The 21,547-nt window shown below is 48.9% G+C and overlaps 3 protein-coding genes and 2 long non-coding RNA genes across 17 annotated transcripts in view; 4 read left to right on the forward strand and 1 right to left on the reverse strand.

Annotated features, from left to right (window-relative positions):
* LOC132453279 (NACHT, LRR and PYD domains-containing protein 12-like) overlaps positions 1–21,547 on the reverse strand; it is a 410,038-nt gene that overhangs the window by 259,035 nt on the left and 129,456 nt on the right. For 4 of the 9 annotated variants that reach the window (XM_060046074.1, XM_060046078.1, XM_060046075.1 and 1 more), the window contains one exon: positions 20,399–21,126. The exons of 2 other annotated variants lie outside the window; for them this stretch is intronic. In XM_060046074.1, the coding sequence (XP_059902057.1) occupies positions 20,567–21,126 (560 nt within the window). In that variant the 3' untranslated portion in view covers positions 20,399–20,566. Of the gene's footprint in view, positions 1–20,398; positions 21,127–21,547 lie in introns of those variants that run through there. 3 more of the 9 variants (XM_060046085.1, XM_060046076.1, XM_060046083.1) reach the window with 2 other exon arrangements.
* The window catches only part of LOC132453282 (NACHT, LRR and PYD domains-containing protein 12-like), a 208,066-nt gene that overhangs the window by 110,312 nt on the left and 76,207 nt on the right, over positions 1–21,547 (forward strand). The gene's annotated exons all lie outside the window — the stretch shown is intronic.
* Positions 1–21,547, forward strand: part of LOC132453337 (stonustoxin subunit beta-like) — a 186,500-nt gene that overhangs the window by 75,407 nt on the left and 89,546 nt on the right. The window lies entirely within an intron of this gene.
* LOC132453394 (uncharacterized) lies at positions 182–3,786 on the forward strand. Of its 2 annotated transcripts, none has more exons than XR_009524694.1 (3): positions 182–487; positions 1,468–1,576; positions 3,686–3,786. It is a non-coding gene; the product is annotated as an uncharacterized LOC132453394 (long non-coding RNA). The 2 variants fall into 2 exon arrangements; XR_009524693.1 differs by lacking the exon at positions 182–487 and adding an exon at positions 931–1,172.
* On the forward strand, positions 18,058–19,605 carry LOC132453351 (uncharacterized). Its single transcript, XR_009524650.1, has 2 exons — positions 18,058–18,673; positions 19,349–19,605. It is a non-coding gene; the product is annotated as an uncharacterized LOC132453351 (long non-coding RNA).

Genomic DNA, 21,547 nt, shown 5'->3' on the forward strand with positions numbered 1-21,547 from the left:
GTTTAGAAATTGATCGAATTCCGATTCAGAGTGTTGCCAAACGCCCCATATGTCATCTAGGTAACGCATGTATGATAGAGGTTGCCAGAGGGCAGACGGCGAGCGCAGAGGATTCCCACCGCGCCATAAAGAGGTTTGCATACGAGGGGGCGAACTTCTTCCCCATAGCCGGGCCTTTGATTTGGAGAAAGAACTGATTGTCAAAGAGGAAATCATTTCTCGTGAAGTTTATCTCCAGCAAGCGAAGAAGTTCGTCGTCAGGGCGCGTGACGTCAGGACGCAGGTTAAAAGCATCACGCACGGCGCGCATGCCCCCAGCAATGTCTATATTAGTGTACAGACTGCCAACGTCCATAGTGAATAAGAAAGCGTGCGCAGGGATCCGAAGAGCACGGACCTTGGTGACGAAATCATAAGTGTCTTTTACGTAGCTCGCGTGTGAGATAGAAAGAGGGTAAAGATAGTGATCCAGGTACTCAGCCGTATGGTAGGTTTCACTGCTACAGTCCGAAACTATCGGGCGCCCCGGGAGGATCTTAAAGGGCTCACTCCAGGCCACAGGCTCTTTATGTATTTTTGGTAACATGTAGAAGAGCCTGGGCCTGGGTTGCGCGTCACCCAAGAGGTAGTCACGCTGCCCGTAGGTGATGTACTTTTTTCTCCACAGGGAGCAAATCAAATCAACAATCATCGGGACGGTCTCAGTATATATGGGAGCCTCCAGTTTGGAGTAGTAGCGCGTGTCATGCAGCTGCCTGTGGCCCTCCCATATATACTGAGACCTGTCCATGATGACAACAGCGCTGCCTTTATCGGCGGGCTTGATTACTATATTTTTGTTTTGAATTAGTTTGCGGAGAGCCTCCGACTCCTCAGGGAGGAGGTTAGCAGGGGCCCGGTTGATCCTGAAGGATTCGTCATAATAACGGAGGTCAGCATTGACCAAGCGCGCGACTTCTAACGGGATGTCATCCTCGGGTGGAACCCAGGAGGATTTGTATGTGAAGGGTAGTTTCTCCGACGGGGGGTGATCCCGGAAATAGACGGCTAGTTTAACCCTGCGGTGGTACTCTTGCATGTCCGAGCGGACCTGTTGGTACAACTCGCACGGGTCTATGTCGGTGGAGGGAATGAACGGGAGTCCTTTATCCAAATCTGAGAATTGCGCCTCCGTAAGTAGGAAAGACGTAGAAAGGTTAATAACCAAGCGGGTCCCGAGACCAGTGGATGTTATCACGTTCGGTGACAAACGCCTGTCTGGGCAGCGTTGGGATCGACTCGTATCGAGTGGCGATGAAAGCATTTAACTTGGAGAGAAGCTCCTGCTCTCTGAACGGGAGCGCACGGGAATAGTTGACTTCAGGAATCAGGAGCGCAGCGCAAGGGAACGCGATACGTGCCCATTTAACAGCGGTTTGGAGATTACGCACAAACGATTTCTCTAACTTGTTATTCCTTTTGTTTAAGCCGAAAGCCAGGACCAGTTTGCGGACCTTGGGGTTGATGGTGGTCTTGGCCATCACCGCGGAGGCATGACGGAACGACGCACCAGGATAACCATCGATCTGGAGACCAGGTATGCTAAATTCAGCGAAGCGTGAGAATGAGAAGCGGTTCCCTAGACTGTAAGTGCCACTCTTGGCATTTCTTACCCGTGCTTGGGTGTCGGGTGGGTCGAGCGAGGGTCACAGTCGGGGTGGCGAAGGAAGAGGCGGGGCTGGCGGGGTCCCGTGCGTCAGCCGGTGCGTCGTTTCTCTCCGGGTCGGCCCGGGCTAACCCATGCGGGGGTGTCGAGCAGGAGGGCGGTGGAGGAGGAGGAGGGGGGGGAGGAAGAGGAGAAGAGGAAGGTCCGGGAGCGGGCATGGCTGCGACTCGTCGGCGGAGGCGGCTGGACGCGAGCCTGGTCCTTTGAGCCAACGGTGTGGTGCTCTGGAGAAGTCCCGGGGCTGCAGGCCGTGGAGGAGAGGGGGTAAGGGGAACGGGAGAGGAAGAGGAGGCGGGGGGGATGGGGGGGCACAGGGGCGGAGAAGAAGGAGAGCAGGAGGCCAGCGAAGAGGTAGGCGACGGCAGCCTGGCCGGGGAGCGCCGTTCAGCAGGTCCTACCCCCACGTCGAGGGCCTCCGGACCGGGTCCAGGGGACCGGAGGCCGGGGGCAGGAGGCGGTGGTCCAGCAGGTAGGGTGAAGCGTGGCAGCACGGCTCCAGGGGCGGGTTGCGGGAACAGCTGGACCAGAGGGACCGGAACGTCCAGAACCTCTCTGAGGCGAGAGCGCAGCGCGCTCACCGTCTCCGGGCGCAGGCGTTGGCCGAAGTGGCGTTGAGCCCAGGCCAGGGCCACGGTGAAGTTCGGGCACCAGATGGGGTCTGGAAGGAGGAGGAGAGCACCCACCTTCTCGTCCACCGCAGCCTTGTAGTGGTCCCGGAGCAGCAGCATGCTGGTGTACCGCCAGTTGCGCGCGTCACCGTCAATCAGCTGCGCGGTCGCGGCGTTGGGGACAGCAGGGCGAACGGAGACCCTCAGGGACTCAGCTAGCCTGGCGACGACGGGAAGGGGCTCCGGGCCCTCGGCGTTGGCGAGGTGGTGAGAGGCCTTCAGGGCCGCCAGGAGTCCGGGTCGTCAGAGAGCTGAGCAGCCGGGGCACGCGGCGCCCGCCTGGGTGGAGGCGGACTTGCAGACCCAGTGCGCGCCGCGGTGGTGACCGGAGGTCGGGGCCGGTCGCGGGGTCGTGGGTCGGGACGCGGAGGTGGAGGTCTCACCTGCGGTCGTGCCCTGTGGGGTCCGGCGGGGGGGCTCGGAGCTCGGGCGGGATGGCGAGGAGCCCGACGCGTCTCAGGAGCGCGGCGATGGAGAGGCTCCTGCGCCTCACGGCGAGGAGGCGAGTAGGCCGGTCTGCGAGGAGGTGGGTAGGCCGGTCGGCGTGGAGGCGAGTAGGCCGGTCCGTGGGCCTCGGACCAACCCTCGTGGTGGTGACGGGTAGGCCCGTAGGGAGACCAGTCCCTGACGGGCCTCGCGTGTTGCTCCCAACGTCTGGGAGACGGGTGGCGTGGGGCCCAGAGACGTTCGTGTCCGTGGTCGAAGTGATGGAAGCGGGCCTCCGGAGCAGGTGCAGCCCACGCGGAGAAATCCATCAGCGGTGGGGGGTAGGTGGTTGAAGGTTGCATGTTTCTTTTCGAATAGTTCGAATTCAAATTAAAACGGAAAGTATCTAAGCTATACTGAAATCAACTAAACTGAACTGTAAGGTAATGAGACAAGTGCGATCCAGCCAATATCCGATTTATTTGGAAATTAGGCTGCTGTGGGCATAGTACTACGTTTCGTCAATGCAATGACTTCATCAGGTACAAATAGATAGCATAGAAACAGACCGTATAATGGAGAATCCAGACAAGCCGTGGTTACAGAGCACAAATGAGAGACAACGAAAACAAATACTTTTATACAGACATGTAGGAGGGAGGGGGGACTTGAGGTCTGGGGCAGAGACATCCAATAGGGGGCCAGGGCATCAAAACAATTTCAAATTTAAACATGAAAAGCCAATGGGGGGGTCAGGTGAAGAGCCAATGAGAGGTCAGGAGGGTAAACAACTTTAAAGTTTGAATTTGGGCCAATCAGGGGGTCGAATTTCAAAAGTAATGCTGAAGGAATGCAACATTATATCACTTTTGCTGTGTTTCTCCAGGTCACCAGCAGGTGGAGCCCGGAGGATCGTGGTGTCTGCACCAAGCGGAGCCGCCAGCAGGGGCTGCTAAGTCACCTTAAACCGGGTGGTGTTAAAGGGGTAGTTCGGAATTTTGGACATAGGGCCTGATTCCCAAGTGAGCATTGGTATTCTATATCACTGGAGACAGTTTTCAACACATTTCATACAGTCCTTCTAGTTGCAGAGTTCGCTCGTGCTAGGCTAGCGCACGTCAACGGGCAATGCTAGCCTGCTATTAAAAACAGTCTTACCCACTCCACAGTACACCCGAGGTAAATCAATTATAACGACAGACTATAAATCTAAATGTCTGTTTCTAGAATAATGTTAGAAATAAAACCAACCTTGCATTGCATTGCATTTTGAGGGAATTGCGGGGTCTCAGCAGCAGTGTTTATATTCCTGTACGTAGGCTACGGCAGCGGCGGACTGATACCTAGGTTACCTGCCGCTGTCATTGCTACAAACGCAGAGTACAGTGAACGAAGGAATTCTATAAGCGTATTCAATTAACAAGATATGCCCACGTTTGGAGGAGTTAGCGATGCATCTGCTTTTGAAGACGATTATGAGGAATTTGTTGTATCCAACGAACCGTACATGTACGAGCCGGTGTTTTGATGTCCAAGCCAGCAGCAACAAGCCACCGTTTATTTCTACAATTTCTAAAAGCACACTGAACCATCATGTTGCCTAGTCGTTCAATTGCGCTTCTGTCCCACGCTTCACTGTTTACGTTCTTCTGTCGTGATTCGGATACAAACCTAACCAGCGCATAGTAAAATTCCGCTTCTGCTGAGAAAGTAGTCCCTCGATGATTAATGCGATGCAAGGTTAGTTTTATTTCTAACATTATTCTATCAACACAGACATTTAAATCTATAGTCTGCCGTTATAATTGATTTACCTCGGGTGTACTGTGGAGTGGGTAAGACTGTTTTTAACAATAGCAGGCTAGCATTGCCCGTTGCCGTGCGCTAGCCTAGCACGAGCAAACTCTGCAACTAGAAGGACTGAATGAAATGTGTTGAAAACTGTCTCCAGTGATATAGAATACCAATGCTCACTTGGGAATCAGGCCCTATGTCCAAAATTCCGAACTACCCCTTTAAGGAAGCAGAGATGACGGCCGTAATAGAAATAATTAAAAACACAATAAAATAATACCGTTGTATCGAATTATTGCAGTGTGGGGGTCAAGGTGATACAATCCAAGGGTAAAAAAATATACAAAAACATAAAAGGCAAACTGTACATTAATGCGACCGTGATGCGGGTTCATACATTAAAAACATCGATTTTTACATGTATATATGCGTTTGAAAAAATGTATATAAACATAAAAGAAGAGGGAGCAGCAGGTAAGTGGGGGAGAGGGGATAAGTGAGAAGGAGGCATGGAATGGGGGGCACGGGACACTGATAAAGGATGAAAATAAATAAATATGGGCCTGGATGGAAGAAGGAGCCGAGGGAAAGGTCAAAGGGGAGTCGGGAGGGTGAATCAAATTGTAATTACAAGTGGGGACGGTAATAAGGTCAAATTAGACCGTTATAAAACCGTTTTGATAATGTTGTATTTTTCCGTTGCAATACCATCAAACAAACAGGAGATGGAGCATGGAAAGCCGTGGCGTTGGTGTTAGTCTGGGTCACCGACAGGGGGTGCAAAGTGACGCAAAACAATAATGGAATGGGGGACACGGGACATGGATAAAGGATGAAAACGAATGAAATTAAATAAAAGCAAGGGCCTGGATGAAGGGAGGAGTCGAGGGAAAGGGCAATGGGGAGCTGGGAGGGTGAATAAAAATATAATTACAAGTGGGGCCGATAATAAGGTCGAATTAGATCGTTATAAAAACGTTTTGATGTTATTGTACTTTAACGTTGCAATACCACCAAACATCCAGGAGATGGAGCATGGAAAGCCGTGGCGCTGGCGTTAATCTGGGTCACCAACAGGGGGTGCAAAGTGACGCCGAACAATAAAGGTAAATATTGTGTTCGTTTAAACAGGGTTAATGCATTAAAGATATATTAAAGGAAGAGGGGCAGCAGGTGAGTTGGGGATGAGGAATAAGTAAATAAAAGGAAGACAGGGAAGGGGGGCACGGGGCATATTACAAAAAATACCAAATAATAACAGTGGGTGCAGTGGAAGATCATATTAATATAATATTGTTATTAATAATAATATACATATATATATATATATATGAAAAATAAAAAATAGGGGGACGGAGGGGGGGCCCTGGGGCTGGGGTGGGGGGGCAGAATGAACACACATACATGTTATGAAAAATAAAAAATGGGGGGATGGAGGGGGGGCCCTGGGGCTGGGGCGGGGGAGGGGCCAGAGTAAAAACACACACACATGTGGTATGAAAAAAAAAAAATGGGGGATCCTTTGTGGGGGCTGGGATGGGGATCAGATGGGGGAGGGGGGTTAGGGTCATGGGTGGGAGGGGTTATGTTTAGGATCAGGGGGGGACCCGGGTTAGGGTTTAGGGTCAGGTGAGGGAGGATGTTAGGGTTAGGATAAGGGGTGGGAGAGGTTATGTTTAGGACCAGGGGGGGTGGGGTTAGGGTGAGGGCTAGGTAAGGGAGGGGGTTGGGGTTAGGGTGGGAGGTGGGAGGGGTTAGGTTTAGGACCAGGGGGGGCGGGGTTAGGGTAAGGGCCAGGTGAGGGAGGGGGTTGGGGTTAGGGTCAGGGGTGGGAGGGGTTATGTAAAGGGCCAGGGGGGGCGGGGTTAAGGTCAGGGTCAGGTGAGGGAGAGGTTAGGATGGGGGCTAGGGGAAGAGGATAAAAACCATGATGAGGGCCCGGTCTGTGGTGGAGGCAGAAGGGGGCGGGGCCAGGTAGGCTTGTGACGGCCCCGCTAACCCCGCCCACGGGCAGATTGGATTATTGGTGTTCTCCTTGTCTCTGCTCAGGGGCGTGTGATTGGCTGGAGGATAAAAGGCTATACGGATCCAACATGGGGGGGCTCTCTCCTCCTTGCGGGTTTTGGCTTCTGCTGTGTTTAGTAGAATGCTCCTATACTGATCCACACCACATCCTGAGTTCTTCATTACACTGACTTACACCACACTTATATAAGGTTAATGATCTGGCAGCCGTTGGCAGCCGTTGTTGTCTAGTTGTTTAATAAATGTCCTTATTATGATTGAAATTTGCGTGGTCTCCCCTTCTATGTGGCGTACCTAGAGCCAGTACGTTACCGTTTTGAAATACCCAAGAAAACCTTGACCCGCGCCTTTGAGGTTTACACCCGCAAATCCGTTTTTAAAACAACCCGTGAAGCTCGCAACCCTGCATCACCGTCACCTTCGCCGTACTGGCATTGATGGGAAGTTGTCAAATAATTATAATTCATGTATTGTAGGCTATATAACAAGGAATTTATGTATTTTATAACCTTGTTGGTTGTTCAATAAAACGTATTCACGGCCAAGATACGTGTTTCAGACTAAATACGTGAAATGAAACGTTCCCCGAAAGGGAAATATGCCTTAATGACAATAATGTGCTATACGTTGACATTCAACATATCTGGGATACGTTTCAAGCAAACATAATCCTAGAAGTAAATAAATGGCAAAAAATAGGGACCGAACGTATTTGCGATACGTTCAATAAAACGTAATCACGGACAAAATACGTTTTTTGCCAAACGTAATTGAGAATGCCGAATAGTTCTCTGGGAACGTAATTTTGATGAGACAGGGTTGATCAGTTTGAACTGACTTATCTTCAACTGGATCAACCTCCGCAGTGGCCATGAGTCATTAGCACGTCGTAGCCATTTGTGTGTAAGGTAATGACATAATTAGACAGAGAGAGCAGGAGGAGGAGGAGGAGGAAGAGGAGGAGGAAGAGGAGGAGGAGGTGGAGGAGGAGGAGGAGGAGGTGGAGGAGGAGGAGCAGCAGGAGGTAGAGGAGGAGGAGGAGCAGGAGGAGGAAGAAGGGCAGGAGGAGGAGGAGGAGGGGCAGGAGCAGGAGGAGGAGGAGGAGGAGGAGGAAGAGGAGGAGGAGGAGGAGGAGGTGGAGGAGGAGGAGCAGCAGGAGGTAGAGGAGGAGGAGGAGGAGGAGGAGCAGGAGGAGGAAGAAGTGCAGGAGGAGGAGGAGGAGGAGGAGGAGCAGGAGGAGGAGGAGCAGGAGGAGGAGGAGGAAGAGCAGGAGGAGGAAGAAGGGCAGGAGGAGGAGGAGGAGGAGGAGGAGGAGGAGGGGCAGGAGCAGGAGGAGGAGAGGCAGGAGCAGGAGGAGGAGGAGGAGCAGGAGGAGCAGGAGGAGAAGGAGGAGGGGGAGCAGGAGGAGGAGGAGGAGGAAGAGGAGGAGGAGGAGGAGGAGGAGCAGGAGGAGGAGGAGGAGGAGAAGGAGGAGGGGGAGCAGGAGGAGGAGGAGGGGGAGCAGGAGGAGGAGGAGGAGGAAGAGGAGGAGGAGGAGGAGGAGGAGGAGGAGGAGCAGGAGGAGGAGGAAGAGGAGGAGGAGGAGCAGAATATAAATATTGCATCGACACAATCGTAGCAGTATAGGAAACAATGCATATTTGTCGATCCAATGAGCTCCAATGGGTTAAACTCACAATCCCACAGAGTCGTACTGTACACCTATTGTTGATACTGCAACATTGTTGGAGTTCTGAAAATACACCAATGTTACCTATTTTGGCAAAACTCACAGTGCACTAATTGCACTGAAGTACAATGAAAAACACTACGGTAAGAAAATGTTTAGACTGTCTTTCGGGGGATGTAATGATGAAATCAGTGCACAAGTACAAAAAGGTAACAAAGCAAATATTTATTGGTTACTGTAATACAGTAAATGTTCAGCTGAACTGACTGCAAAAAAAGCTTTTTGTAGGCCAATAAAAAATACAAAGAAGAATATAAATGAGGTGAAACAGATGTACATGTACATCAGTCTGTACAGTGAGTGAGACCAATTGGTAATTGAGCGTGGCGTTCTGAAGGCCAGTGGTCTCCAGGTGAACCAAGTGGGCTCAATGAGGAGATTTGTGCTTCGAGTTTGGCAAAAATGTGATTTAGAATTTCTTTATGCGTGAAAACAATGGAATAGAGTCTTGTAGTTGATTCATGAGCTTCAAGTTTTCAGAATTGTGTGCATAGTTCCATCTTTTGTGTGTTTCGAGGAAAACGGTAAGACCTGGGACAACCGGGGAGCAGTGATTACCCCCCCTCAGCCTCACCCCCCTCCCCCGCCCCCCTTCCCCCGCCCTCAGACCCCCACCAAACCTCACCCCCCCTCCCCCTTACCCCCCGTCAACCTCATCCCCCTCCCCCTCAATCCCCACCCTCCTCTGAACCTCACCCCCCTCACACACACTCCCCCTCCCTCCCCCAGCCCACCTCACGCACCCTTCATGTTTGTGTGTGTGTATGTGTGTATGGTGTATGTGTGTGTGTGTGTTTGTGTGTCTACAACCGACACAGAGATGCTTATGCCGCGTTTCCACTGCAGGGTGCGGAACGGATCGGTTCCGCACGGGTTGCGTTTCCACCGCCAAAAGTGGGCGTGACCCGGACTTAGCTGTACCCGTTTAGGCCTCGTTTTCAGTACTCCACCGTTGGGGTACTGAAAACGAGACGAGACGCCTGAAAGGGTCCCGGGAAATTCTAGCTAAATACCCCCTCCGTTGATTGGTCGACAGAATCATCACTTCCGGGCGATGTGGGGATAAAAACAAACAAACAGTAGCCTCGAGGTATTATTCTTTACAATTAACATGTCGCGTAAAACGCTTGCTTGGGCGAACAAGGAAGTGGAGACGTTCGTCTGCATTCTTGGGGAGGAAGACGTTGTTTACGTTGTTTACGTAGCTGCCGCGGCGATCGACATCCGGCCTTCCACAAAGGGTACTGTCGGCGGTGGAAACGCGACCTCGGAACTGAGCTGGGCTATACGCCCCCTCCCTACCGGACTGAGGCGAACCGAACCGTACCGCACCCTGTAGTGGAAACGCAGCATTAGTCACCCTCCCTCCATGACACCCCCCCATCAGCCCCCTCCTTCACCCTTCCCCCCCGCACCCCCACCCCATCACCCTCACCCCCCCTCATCACCTCCATCACACCCCCACCCCATCACCCTCACCCCCCCTCGTCGCCCCCCTCATCCTCCCTCCATCACACCCCCCCCTCACCCCCACCCGATCACCCTCACCCCCCCCTCGTCACCCCCCCTCACCCTCCCAGCCCACCCTTCATGTGTGTGTGTGTGTGTGTGTGTGTGTGTCCAACCGACACAGAGACGCTGAGGCGGTCAACAGGTGGTCACCCTTCCCCAGCCCAGCCCCAGAGTCCAATCAGACCCAGCCCAGGTGTGCAGCCTCAGCAAGTCACTCATAAGATGGAATAACAGTAATTCACATTCTGAAAGACTTTCTATTTATTTATTTTCATTTCTATAAAAAAACTTTTTTAAAACCTGTCTTTTCCTGTGTTTTAGTGACATCAGAAGTGGGCGTGTCCTCCTATATGTGCTCTGGATAGATCAGTCCACCAGCCTACCCAGCGGACTGTAGGAAACGCTGCTCATCTATCCGTTACACATCTAGGGGGACACGCCCACCTGTGACGAGAGAGAGAGAGCGAGAGAGGGAAAGAGAGAGAGAGAGAGAGAGAGAGAGAGAGAGAGGGGAGGGAGACAGAGAGAGACAGAGAGAGAGAGAGAGACAAAAACAGAGAGAGAGAGAGAGAGAGAGAATTAGGAGCCTTTCCCCAATACTTTTATGGCCTCTTAAGTGATACTTCCCAGGCAGGGGCCGCCTGACGACTCCAAACACACACACACACACACACACACACACACACACACACACACACACACACACACACACACACCTGTCTCTGGACGTGGAGGAGCTGACGGGCGAGGTCACGACAGAGCCTCCGTCGTGAGGGACCGTGAAGAAGCGTGACTTCTTCAGGTCCACCTTTTCTGAGAGGGACAGCCTGTGTGGGGGGTTGGGCACACACACACGCACGCACGCACACACACACACACACACACACACACACACACAGTGTTGCTGGTGAGTAGTGCCAGCCCTGCGGTGTACTTCCATTTAAACTTTGCACAATAATACAAACCCCCCCGAAGGCTTTTTGTTGTGGTGTGTCGTAACCCGAATGAGCCGGTCATGCTTCCAATCAAAGCGCTCCCACCGGCGCCTCCATTAAGCCGTATATATATATAGATATATATACATATATATATATATATACATATCAGAATCAGAAATACTTTATTGATCCCCGGGGGGAAATTGTTGTTCCAGGTGCTCCATACAATAGAAATAGAAATATAAATACCCTACAAGCGAACCCTACAAGCATCGAAGATAAGATAAGATTATAAATAAATAAATAAATAAATAAATAAAATACAATAAAAATAAAATAAAAGTCAGAAGTGGACATCTCTTAGTGGATATATATATATATATATATATATATATATTCTTATTTTACTTGATTAAGGAGGATGATGGTGGACATTTTGGGTCAAAGGTCGGGTGGGTAGATGTTTTGGTTTGGTGCCACCTTAATATTCGTACACTTTAAAAAGGGGATTAGGATCTGCATTATGAGTATTAGCTGAGCTCATAGACACATTGACCTTGTACACATTCAGCATTGATTATGTCATAACGATGTTATCCTTTCAAAGTCCAGTCAGAGAAACTGCAGTGTAAATAATCCAACAAATGTGTGTGCTTCTTTGTGTGTGCGTGCATGCATGTACGTTAGAGCATGTGTTTATGATTGTGTGTGTGCAAGACATTTAAAGAGAGTGCCTTTTAGTTTCCGGCTCCGTTTAAAGCCCATTTTAACATCCCATAAGGGGGGGGGGGAATGTATGAAATCAGCTTCTACACACACACACACAGCATGTGTGTGTGTGTGTGTGTGTTTGTTTGTCGTTTCACGGCCGTTGAAGAAACAGACCATACGAATACTGCCTCCGAGGTCCTAGGCCGCCCCGATCACGGCCCGGCCCACAGCGGGCGGCCTTCTGCCCCTGACGGGGGACACTCACCGCAGGGGAGGGCTGCTTCTTACTGGAGACTTCATCTCTGCTGCATGTAACAGCGGTCGAGTAGCGCCCAGGCTGCCTCCATCCCCGGGTCACGCATGAGCAGGATCCCTTTAGGGGGGTACGCTTTAGTGTGTGTGTGTGTGTGTCTCAAGAGTAGGGTTTAGAGTGTGTGTGTGTGTGTGTGTGTGTGTGTGTGTGTGTCTGTCAAGTAGGCTTTAGAGTGTGTGTGTGTGTGTGTCAAGAGTAGGCTTTAGTGTGTGTATGTGTGTGTGTGTGTGTGTGTCAAGTAGGCTTTAGAGTGTGTGTTTGTGTGTGTGTCCAGAGTAGGCTTTAGTGTGTGTCAAGACTAGGCTTTAGAGTGAGTGAGTGAGTGAATGAGTGTGTGTATTTGTGTGTGTATCTGTGTCTGTTCAAGCATTTTTGTGTGTGTGCGCTAACATGTTGTAATGTGTGTGTGTGTGTGTGTGTGTGTGTGTGCATTCGTGTGCGTGTGTGTGTGTGTGTGCATTCGTGTGCGTGTGTGTGTGTGTGTGCATTCGTGTGCGTGCATGCGAACATGTTGTAATGTGTGTGTTGGCTTGTGTGTGTGCAAACATGTTGCAGTGTGAGTGTGTGCACAGACCTGAGCTGCCCCCCGGGAAAGCCATATCACAGCCAGAGCCCGACGAATTACAGTTTGCAATTCGTAAAAACTGAGAAAGAGAGAGATTTGATTTAGATTTTTCAAAAATACTTTTTTTTACAATCAACCGAGAGTACAATACATCAGGAAATGTGCTATTTGTTCAGTCTTTAAAATTGTTTGGTTTATCCAACAAAATCCTGTGCAAAGTGCAACTCATCATTTTCAACAAAGCAAATAATATTATTGTAACACCGGCGCTGTTTAAAAGCATCTACATCCCCAAACGCCTTATAGAACGTATACTCCAGCCAGACTCTGGCTCTGAAGTTACAGAGGAACACAGGAGGGGCCTCATGCCCTGCTCTGCCCTCCACCTTATTTCTCCGGCTGATGTACACGGCCATTTTCGCATCTCCTAAGAGATAATTTACTAGCTGCCACTTAAAGATATTACTTTTTTTGTATCCAGCACCAAAGATAAAAACTTTTTCAGAAAAAAACACATTCAACAGACTAAAAACCAAAGTTAAAAGAGAGAAGAAAACAGTGAGTCTCGGGCACTCAGTAAAAATATGGGAAACTGCCTCCCGTAGGCCACAGAACGGACATGTGTTTGAAACAGCAGGATTTAAAACCGAGATAAAAGTATTTGAGGCGATGGCACCATGTAGTACCCTCCACTGGAGGTCAGCTGTCCGTTTGTTGAGGAGAGGCTTGTATAAAACCCTCCACTGGGGGCAGGTCCCCCCCCACCCTGGCCTGTTGCTCCACACTGTGGGGGGTCTGCCGCTCAGTCCTTTCTTGTGTATTGCTTTGACAATGTTCTGGTATAATGTAGCCTTGTCGGCCCGGTGCAGGCTGAGCTTGCCCGGGCTGCTGACAGCTAACAGGGGGCCGGTCTCTTCACCTAACGCTGGGCTCAGGATGATGTCTGGGAAAGGGTCCGTGGGGTCTGGTATTGCCTCTCCTCGGGAGTACTTCATGAGGAGGCTCCTCTACGTCCCACATAGCTTCTGCCTCCAGAGCTCCAGCAGCTTCTGAGCCACCCTGACCGATCGAATGCCCAGGAGAGAGCCCAGGGCCCCGGCCCCCGTCAGCTCCGGCCCTGCAGCCTCCACCAGCTGCTGCAGGCTCACAGTCTTTGACCTATACAGTGTTGACAGCAGCCCGGGCGTCACGCTACAGACGTCCAGCCTGCTCCCATGGATCAAAGGCTCCTTTAGTAACCAGTGCAGAGAGTTACAATTTCACATGTTTTATGATTAAAAAGGGCCCAAGACTTAAAAACGCCCTGATAAAAAGGAGGAAGCCCATTCAACTTTAAAAATTTTGAATCAGTTAAAAACAGAGCAGTATCCAGCCCCAATTTACTCACATCTCTGAGGATACAGCTGGTCACGTTCCTCCATACCAGAGTCTGAAAGTGGCCGTTCTGCTGGCCAGGTGGATGAGGCCCTGTCCCCCCTCCTCTCTCGACAAATATAGCACCCCCTGTGGCACCCAGTGCAGACCCCCCCAAAAGAAATCAACCATTTTTTTGGGGTTTTCCGCTAGTAGGCCAGAGGGGGGGTCCACACACGACAGACGATGCCACAAAAGGGATGCAACAAGATTATTTAAAACCAAAAACTCTACCTCTGTACGACCTCCCAGTTTCTCTTCACCACCGCCTCATTCCCGAGAAACACTCCATGATATTTTAACCCGTCCCCTCTCCAGGCAAGGCTCTGGGGGAGAACCAGGAGACCGTCAGACCATTCATCAACAGCAAGGGCTTCACTCTTTTTCCAGTTCACCCTTGCTGCTGATAAAATAGTAAAATCATTAATGATATTTTCTAAAATGCCCATCTCCCGCTGATTCCTAATAAAAACAATGAGATCATCTGCATAGGCCGATAAAACAATGCTTCCACTAAAACCAGGTAAAATTAGACCTTCAATATTAAGACGTATTTTGTTGAGGAGGGGTTCCAGGGAGAGTGCATAGAGCATCCCAGGCAGAGCACAGCCTTGCCTGACACCTCTACACACTCTTAAAGGAGCACACAGACTACCGTTGACCTTTAGCACACTCTCAACCTCACTGTACAACACCTTGATCTTAGCTATAAAACCAGCGCTGAACCCAAACTTCTCCATAACTTTCCAGAGGAAGTTGTGTTCAACGCGGTCAAAAGCCTTTTCCTGGTCCAGAGAAATCAAACCAGTGTTCAAACCCAATGAGCTGGAGACGTCTAAAACATCTCGAATAAGTTGGACATTGTCCACCATGGACCTGCCGGGCACACAGTAGGTCTGGTCCCGGTGGATGACCTGCTCCATAGCTTTCCCCAGCCTGGAGGCAAAAAGTTTGGACAGAAGCTTATAATCCACACACAGCAAAGACACAGGGCGCCAGTTTTTTATATCTAGCAGGTTACCTTTCTTTGGGAGGAGAGTGATGACTGCTCTGTGGCATGAAGTGGGCATTGAGCCAGAGGCCAGACTCTCATTAAAAACATCTAAAAGATCATTGGCAAAGATGTCCCAAAAGGCTTTATAAAACTCAACTGTGAGGCCGTCTATGCCGGGAGCCCGCCGTCCCTGCATGCCCTGCAGGGCGGCGTATAGTTCCTGCATCTCTAACGGCCCTTCAAGACAGGAGTTGGTCTCCGCAGAGACCTGAGGCAGTCCACCAGTGAACCCCTCTATCAGTGAGTCCTCCTCCTCATACTCGCTACTGTGGAGGGAAGTGTAGAACTCTACTGCACGCCTCCGGATCTGGCCTGGCTCGACAATCTCCTGCCCTGTGTCTGAAAGCAGTGTGTGGATTACTCGCCTCTGCCCATTCTTCCTCTCCAGGCCGAAGAAATAGCTAGAGGGAACATCCATCTCCGCAATGGCTTGAAACCGGGACCTGACCAGTGCACCTTGTACTTTACTTTCCAGCAGGTCAGCTAATGCTAGCTTTTTAATTTTGAGGACTTCAATATGTCCTCGATCTCCTGTGGATTCACCTAAATTCTCTAGTTTCACTATATCTATCTCCAGGTCCTTCATAGAACTAGTGATGTCTCTAGTGACATTGAGGGTGTGCTGTTGACATAAAAGTTTGATTTTGGTCTTGCCATGGTCCCACCACTGCCTAAGACTGCTAAAATCATTCTTCCTCTGCCTAAAAACATCCCAAAAATAAATAAGCACCTCCCTAAACTTTCTATCAAACGTTAAAACAGAGTTAAAATGCCAGTAAGCACTTTTAGGCTTTACATTTCTAATAAAAACCTGACATAAAACCAAAGAGTGATCAGTAAAAACAGCTGGGATAATGGTGCATGATTTATAAATATTAAAATGATGCTTAAAACAATAAATACGGTCTAGTCTGTCTGAGGATATCCTACTCTCTCTGAGGTGGGACCACGTGTACTGTCGGCAGTCTGCATGCATCCTTCTCCATACATCCACCAGGCCATAAGCAGAGACCAGCTGCCTCAGAGCATGCTGGGATGCTGGATGTGGCTCTGCATGGTCTCGGTCTAAAACCTCATTTTCAGTACAATTAAAATCCCCACCCAAGAATAAAAAATCCTCCGTTGCACAGCCATTTAAAACATCACTTACCTTTTCTAAAAAAACTTTCCTCTCTGCACCATTAATAAAAACAGCCGTAAAAACATCAAACCGAGCTTTGACTAAAAGTAGCCTCCCCTCGATAAAATGCTCAACCTCCAGTGAGACCGGAGTGAAAGCCTTGGAGAAGAGGAAACCTACTCCTCCACTCAGAGAGGTGCCGTGACTCAAAATGGCTTCCCCTTCCCACTCTCTCCTCCAGTCCGCCTCATTGCCCCCATCACTGTGCGTTTCTTGTAAAAATAAAACATCGACTTTCTTCATTTTTGCTGTTTCGAAAATACTTGCCCTTTTTTTTCCCTCTCTGGCCCTATTTACATTAACACTGCCTACCCTAAAAAAATCCATGTCAAATGAGATGTTAAAAACGAGACACACATTTGAGCATTTCTCATCATCACTATTCATTTGTTTCTTTGCACAAGTTTCTTTAATCTAAAAACTTCTTGGTCGGTGAGGCCAGACACCTCTTTCTGGCTAATGTGGAGCCGGGCAGAGGAGCAAAACAAATCAAATTAGGGAAGAAATCTTCAATTTTCACTTTATGCTGGTTTTTGGTCTGCTTTAAGAAAACACTTATTCTATCAGCAGTATATTGGGTTCTTTGTTGGCTGCTGGTGAGGCCAAGAACTTCACTGCCATCAGATACATATTCATCACTGCCACTCTCATCTGTACTGGCTCCCTTATCTGCCTGTCTATCTTCTGCACAGACTTTACTGCTTTTTGCCTCACTTGATGCATTTTTTACTTTCCTCCTACGTTTAGCACTAAGTAGGCCTACTGTCTTTACCACCTCTGTTGCCTCCTCTTCCTCCATCCCATCCACCTCTACTTCACCAATGACCTCCTCCGTCTGCACTTCGCCTATATCCACTGCCTGTCCCCCTTCGCTGATCCCAACTAGGCCTACCTGTTCTCCACCTGCATTTACACTAGCTTCCTTCTCCTTTCCTCCCACCACTACACTTTCCTCTGTTCCACCCAAAAACTCACTCCCACTCTCACTCACATCATTCACACACACACACCCTGTGTATTTACACTACTCACCCGGTGCGTAGCGTCCTCTACCGCAGCAGCACCACGCGGCGCAGCACGCGGAGCGGTCGCCGGCCGCTCGGAGACGACAATAGGTGCCGCAGCGGGGGGTTCCCCGGCCGGGGGAGCCGATTGCCAGGCAGCGGACCCCCGCCGGCCAAGTGGTGGCCTCGCCCCGGCACCAACAGCCCCCCCTGGACCAGCCGGATTCAGATCACCTTGTCTCGGGCTGGCTTTCACCGTGTGCCCCTCCTCTCCACAACCGAAACATTTCATTCCCGACGAGGTTGCAAAAATCACGTATTCATAATCATCTACCTTTACAATGAAACGGAGGTTCAGTTCCTCGTTCCGATTGTTCAGTATCATATACAGCTGTCTACGGTGGGACACCACGTGTTTCAGCAAATTAGACTTGCAAGGCATGAATTTTTTAACCGGGGAAGCAATCTTCCCGTGTCTGGACAATTCTCTGCTGAGAAACTCGTCGGTAATGAAAGGGGGGACGTTTGACAGGACTACCCTAGCAGCAGGTTGTGCCAGCGGCAGCACCTGAACAAACATCTCGTTGACGGTGATGCCTGCCTCGACGACTCGGTTCACTTTCTCCAGCTGGTCCAGGAAGATTACCACGGCCCCGTTCATCCGAGCGGCCGACTTAATCCGGTCCTATCTGAACCTTTCTCCCACAGCCAAACAAACGTCCTCCACGCTACACTGAAAGCCCGGACAGATCTTAAGGCTGTGCTTTCTGGTTAGCGTGGAGAGAGGATCTCCATTCACCATGGTGGCTGCGCACCCACCGACTGGCGAGACGCCGGCAGGAGACAAAAAAACACCCAAACACCACCCCAACTAACCACCAAATTCGAAAAATATAATTCACAGTGACCTATTCCCAATAAACTATACAGAAACAAATGCCATTTACCAAAGAAAATGAAAATAAAATTAGAAAAAAACGCAAACGCTCCGCAGCTCACGCACACACGCTCTCAGAGAGAGAGAGAGAGAGAGAGAGAGAGAGAGAGAGAGAGAGAGAGAGAGACAGGGAGAGAGTGTCCGGCCGTCTGTCTGTGTTTTCTTTCTACAACCGACACAGAGACACTGAGGCCCCCCCCCCCCCCAACCAAAACCCAGGGAGGAGGTCCCAGAATAAAATTTGAATAACATTTATTGTTTTATTTATACTTTCTGATTAATATATTATTATTATTAAGGCACTTATGGAAGCATTATTCACTAATGAAACAAGAAATCATCAGCTGAACACACGAGAACATTCAGTTGGATCCACTGAGTTGTTTATTACAATTATGCTTCATGAACAAAAAAGACAGAAAAATAGTCCCTTAAATGTACACAATAAACACGAGGACTAAAACAATAGAAGCAGCAGACTTTACAAATCATCAACAGGGGTGGACATATCTTTAATAACTGAACATGTTCTGCGGCCGCTTGCTTCCCAACAGAAAACAAAAAATCAAGATTCAGTTTAAAGTAATTTACAACATGCAACATTATCCCATAGACATCTTGGTTATTATGAATAAAACATAACATCTGCTTTAAATCAGGTTTCAAATCAGGATTATGACAAAAATGATGATTAGAGATGTCCGATATTATCGGCCCGATATTAACATAAAAATGTAATATCGGTCAATATCGGTATCGGATTTTTTTTGCCTTAAAACCGATAAAATATTGGGAATTTTTTTATTTATAGCTCAAATAAATGTTTTCAAAATTGTGCAGTACAGTGCACATTGTAATTGACTCATATTTGTGCATTTATTCAATTAAGGTTATTGAGTTTTAGTTAAAGAAACATACTGCTATGTTGCACATAGTTGTTCAGGTACAATGTTTTATCATTTGTGAAGTCAAGTTTGCCCTATTTGTTGTGGGCATTGTCAAGATTATCTCAGGGAGAGTGTAATCCAAACTGTTGTCTGAGACCATTAAAAAAAATAAAATAAACATGGCACTTTTCCCTTAAATTAAGTTAAAGTATTTTTCTTATTTTGCACAGACAATGTTAACATTTGGAAAGCTTTGTTGCATTCAAGAATGCATCCAGTGGGGCATCACAATAACATTAAGCATGTTGTGTTAATTCCACAACAGGAGATATGTAATGTTACCTAAATTAGGTTTGAGGAAAAATAACCCAAATATCGACATCGGTATCGGCTGATATCGGAATCGAAAATTTAGAGTTGGACAATATCGCATATCGGATATCGGCAAAAAAGCCAATATCGGACATCCCTAATGATGATATAAGAGGCCTTAAGACTTATACTGGTGAAGTCTGAAAATATATAAAGATTTACCATCAATAGGTATTATATGTACATTTCAAATAATAAATGTGCTTATCTAACTATGGGATATCTGAAAAGTATTTTCATGGTTTATCATGCTATACTTTAAAGAAGAGAGAGAGAGAGAGAGAGAGAGAGAGAGAGAGAGAGAGAGAGAGAGAGAGAGAGAGAGAGAGAGAGAGAGAGAGAGAGAGAGAGAGAGAGAGAGAGAGAGAGAGAGAGTGTGTGTGTGTGTATCCGGGCGTCTGTCTGTGGTTTCTTTCTACAACCGACACAGAAACACTGAGGCACCCCCCCCCCCCCCCCCCCCCCCAACCAAAACCCAGGGAGGAGGTCCAAGAATAATTTCGGAAAAACATTTGTTGTTCTATTAATAATTTTTCTTAAGGCACTTATGGAAGCATTATTCACTAATAAAACGAGAAATCATCGGCTAAACACACAAGAACATTCAGTTGGATCCATTGAGTTGTTTATTGCAATCATGCTTCATTAACAAATAAGACAGAAAAATAGTCCCTTACATGTACACAATTAACACGAGGACTAAAACAATAGAAGCAGAAGACTTTACAAATCATCAACAGGTGAGCACGTATCATTAATAACTGAACATGTTCTGCGACCGCTTGGTTCCCAACAGAGCACAAAAAAAATCAAGATTCAGTCTTAAGTAATTTACAACATTATCCCATCTTCGTTATTATGAATAAAATATCAAATCTGCTTTAAATCAGGTCATAAATCAGGATTATGACAAAAATGATGATATCAGAGCCCAAAACTGGTGAAGTCTAAAAATATACAAACATATAGGTATTTTATATACATTTCAAATAATAAATGTGCTTATCTAACTATGGGAGATCTAAAAAGCCTTTTCATGGTTTATCATGCTATACCAGAAGAGAGAGAGAGAGAGAGAGAGAGAGAGAGAGAGAGAGAGAGAGAGAGAGAGAGAGAGAGAGAGAGAGAGAGAGAGACAGAGAGAGAGAGGGGGGGGAGAGAGAGAGAGAGACTATGTGTGTGTGTGTGTGTGTGTGTGCGTATGTGTTTTTTTTATGTGTGTGTGAACGTGTACGTGTGTATGTGTAGGTGTGTGTGTGTGTGTGTGCGTGCGTGCCTGTGCGTGTTCGTTTGTGTGCGCGCCGAGGCAGAGTTTTTTTTTTTTTTTTTTTTTCTACAACCGACACAGAGAGGCTGAGGACCCCCCTAGGGCCCCCCGTACCGCCACCCCCGGGAGGAGGTCCTCCTCGGTGAAGGAGGACCAGAAGGTGTGGAGGTGTGTCAGTGTGTCTGAGGACCCTCCTCCACCTGGGGACACTCTGTAGAAGGACAGAGAGCCAGCAGGCCGGTCCAGATAAACTCCTACTCTGGTGGAGCCAGCGGGGGGGAGAGGGAGGGCTTTTCTTCTACCGTTGTACCGGGCAGAGTAACCACCATCAGAACAATAAAGACCCCAGGACTTGTTGTTCAGTCCATGCTGGCTGTCAACACCCCCTCCTCTCCTTGTGATTCCTCTGTATGTCACTCCTATAAAAACCCATCCTTCCCACTCTACCTCCCAGTAACAGCGGCCAGTCAGAGCCTCTCTACCCAACACCTGGGGCCAGGAGTCAAATCTGTCTGGGTGATCCGGATACGACTGGTCCTCTCTAACCCACGTCACCTTTCTGTTGTCCTCGGACAGAGAGAGGTATCTGCCGGCCGTGTTGGGGTCCAGTGTGAGGTCACAGGCATCTGAGGGAGAACCAGACATGATGAGCTGCTGAACCATTCTTCATCCTCATCATCATCATCATCATCACTAGTACTGTTCTTCTGCGCTCTGTGTACATATACTGTGGCATCCCGCCACGTAAACCTCGGCCTGGACGGGCCCGAGGGACCGTGAAGGACGGGGTATACCATCCCCACCCACCAGCCGGCGACGGAGAGCATCCCTTTCGCCTCCCCAATCAGGGTGATTGGTGGACACCTGGCCGGTGGCAGAGGAGCCATCTTAAAAGGAGGTCCAGGACGGGCACAGCACGGCACGGGAGAGCAAGGAAGAAGGTAGCGCTCTGGTGCGAGAGAGCCTAGAGGCCCACGGAGGCCCTAGAGACCGCGTCTCCTTCGTTGTTTGATTTAAGTTGATCGTAAATAAATGCCTGCAATGGCG

This window comes from Gadus macrocephalus, chromosome 3, assembly GCF_031168955.1.
Source record: "Gadus macrocephalus chromosome 3, ASM3116895v1".
Taxonomy (NCBI): Eukaryota; Metazoa; Chordata; class Actinopteri; order Gadiformes; family Gadidae; genus Gadus; species Gadus macrocephalus.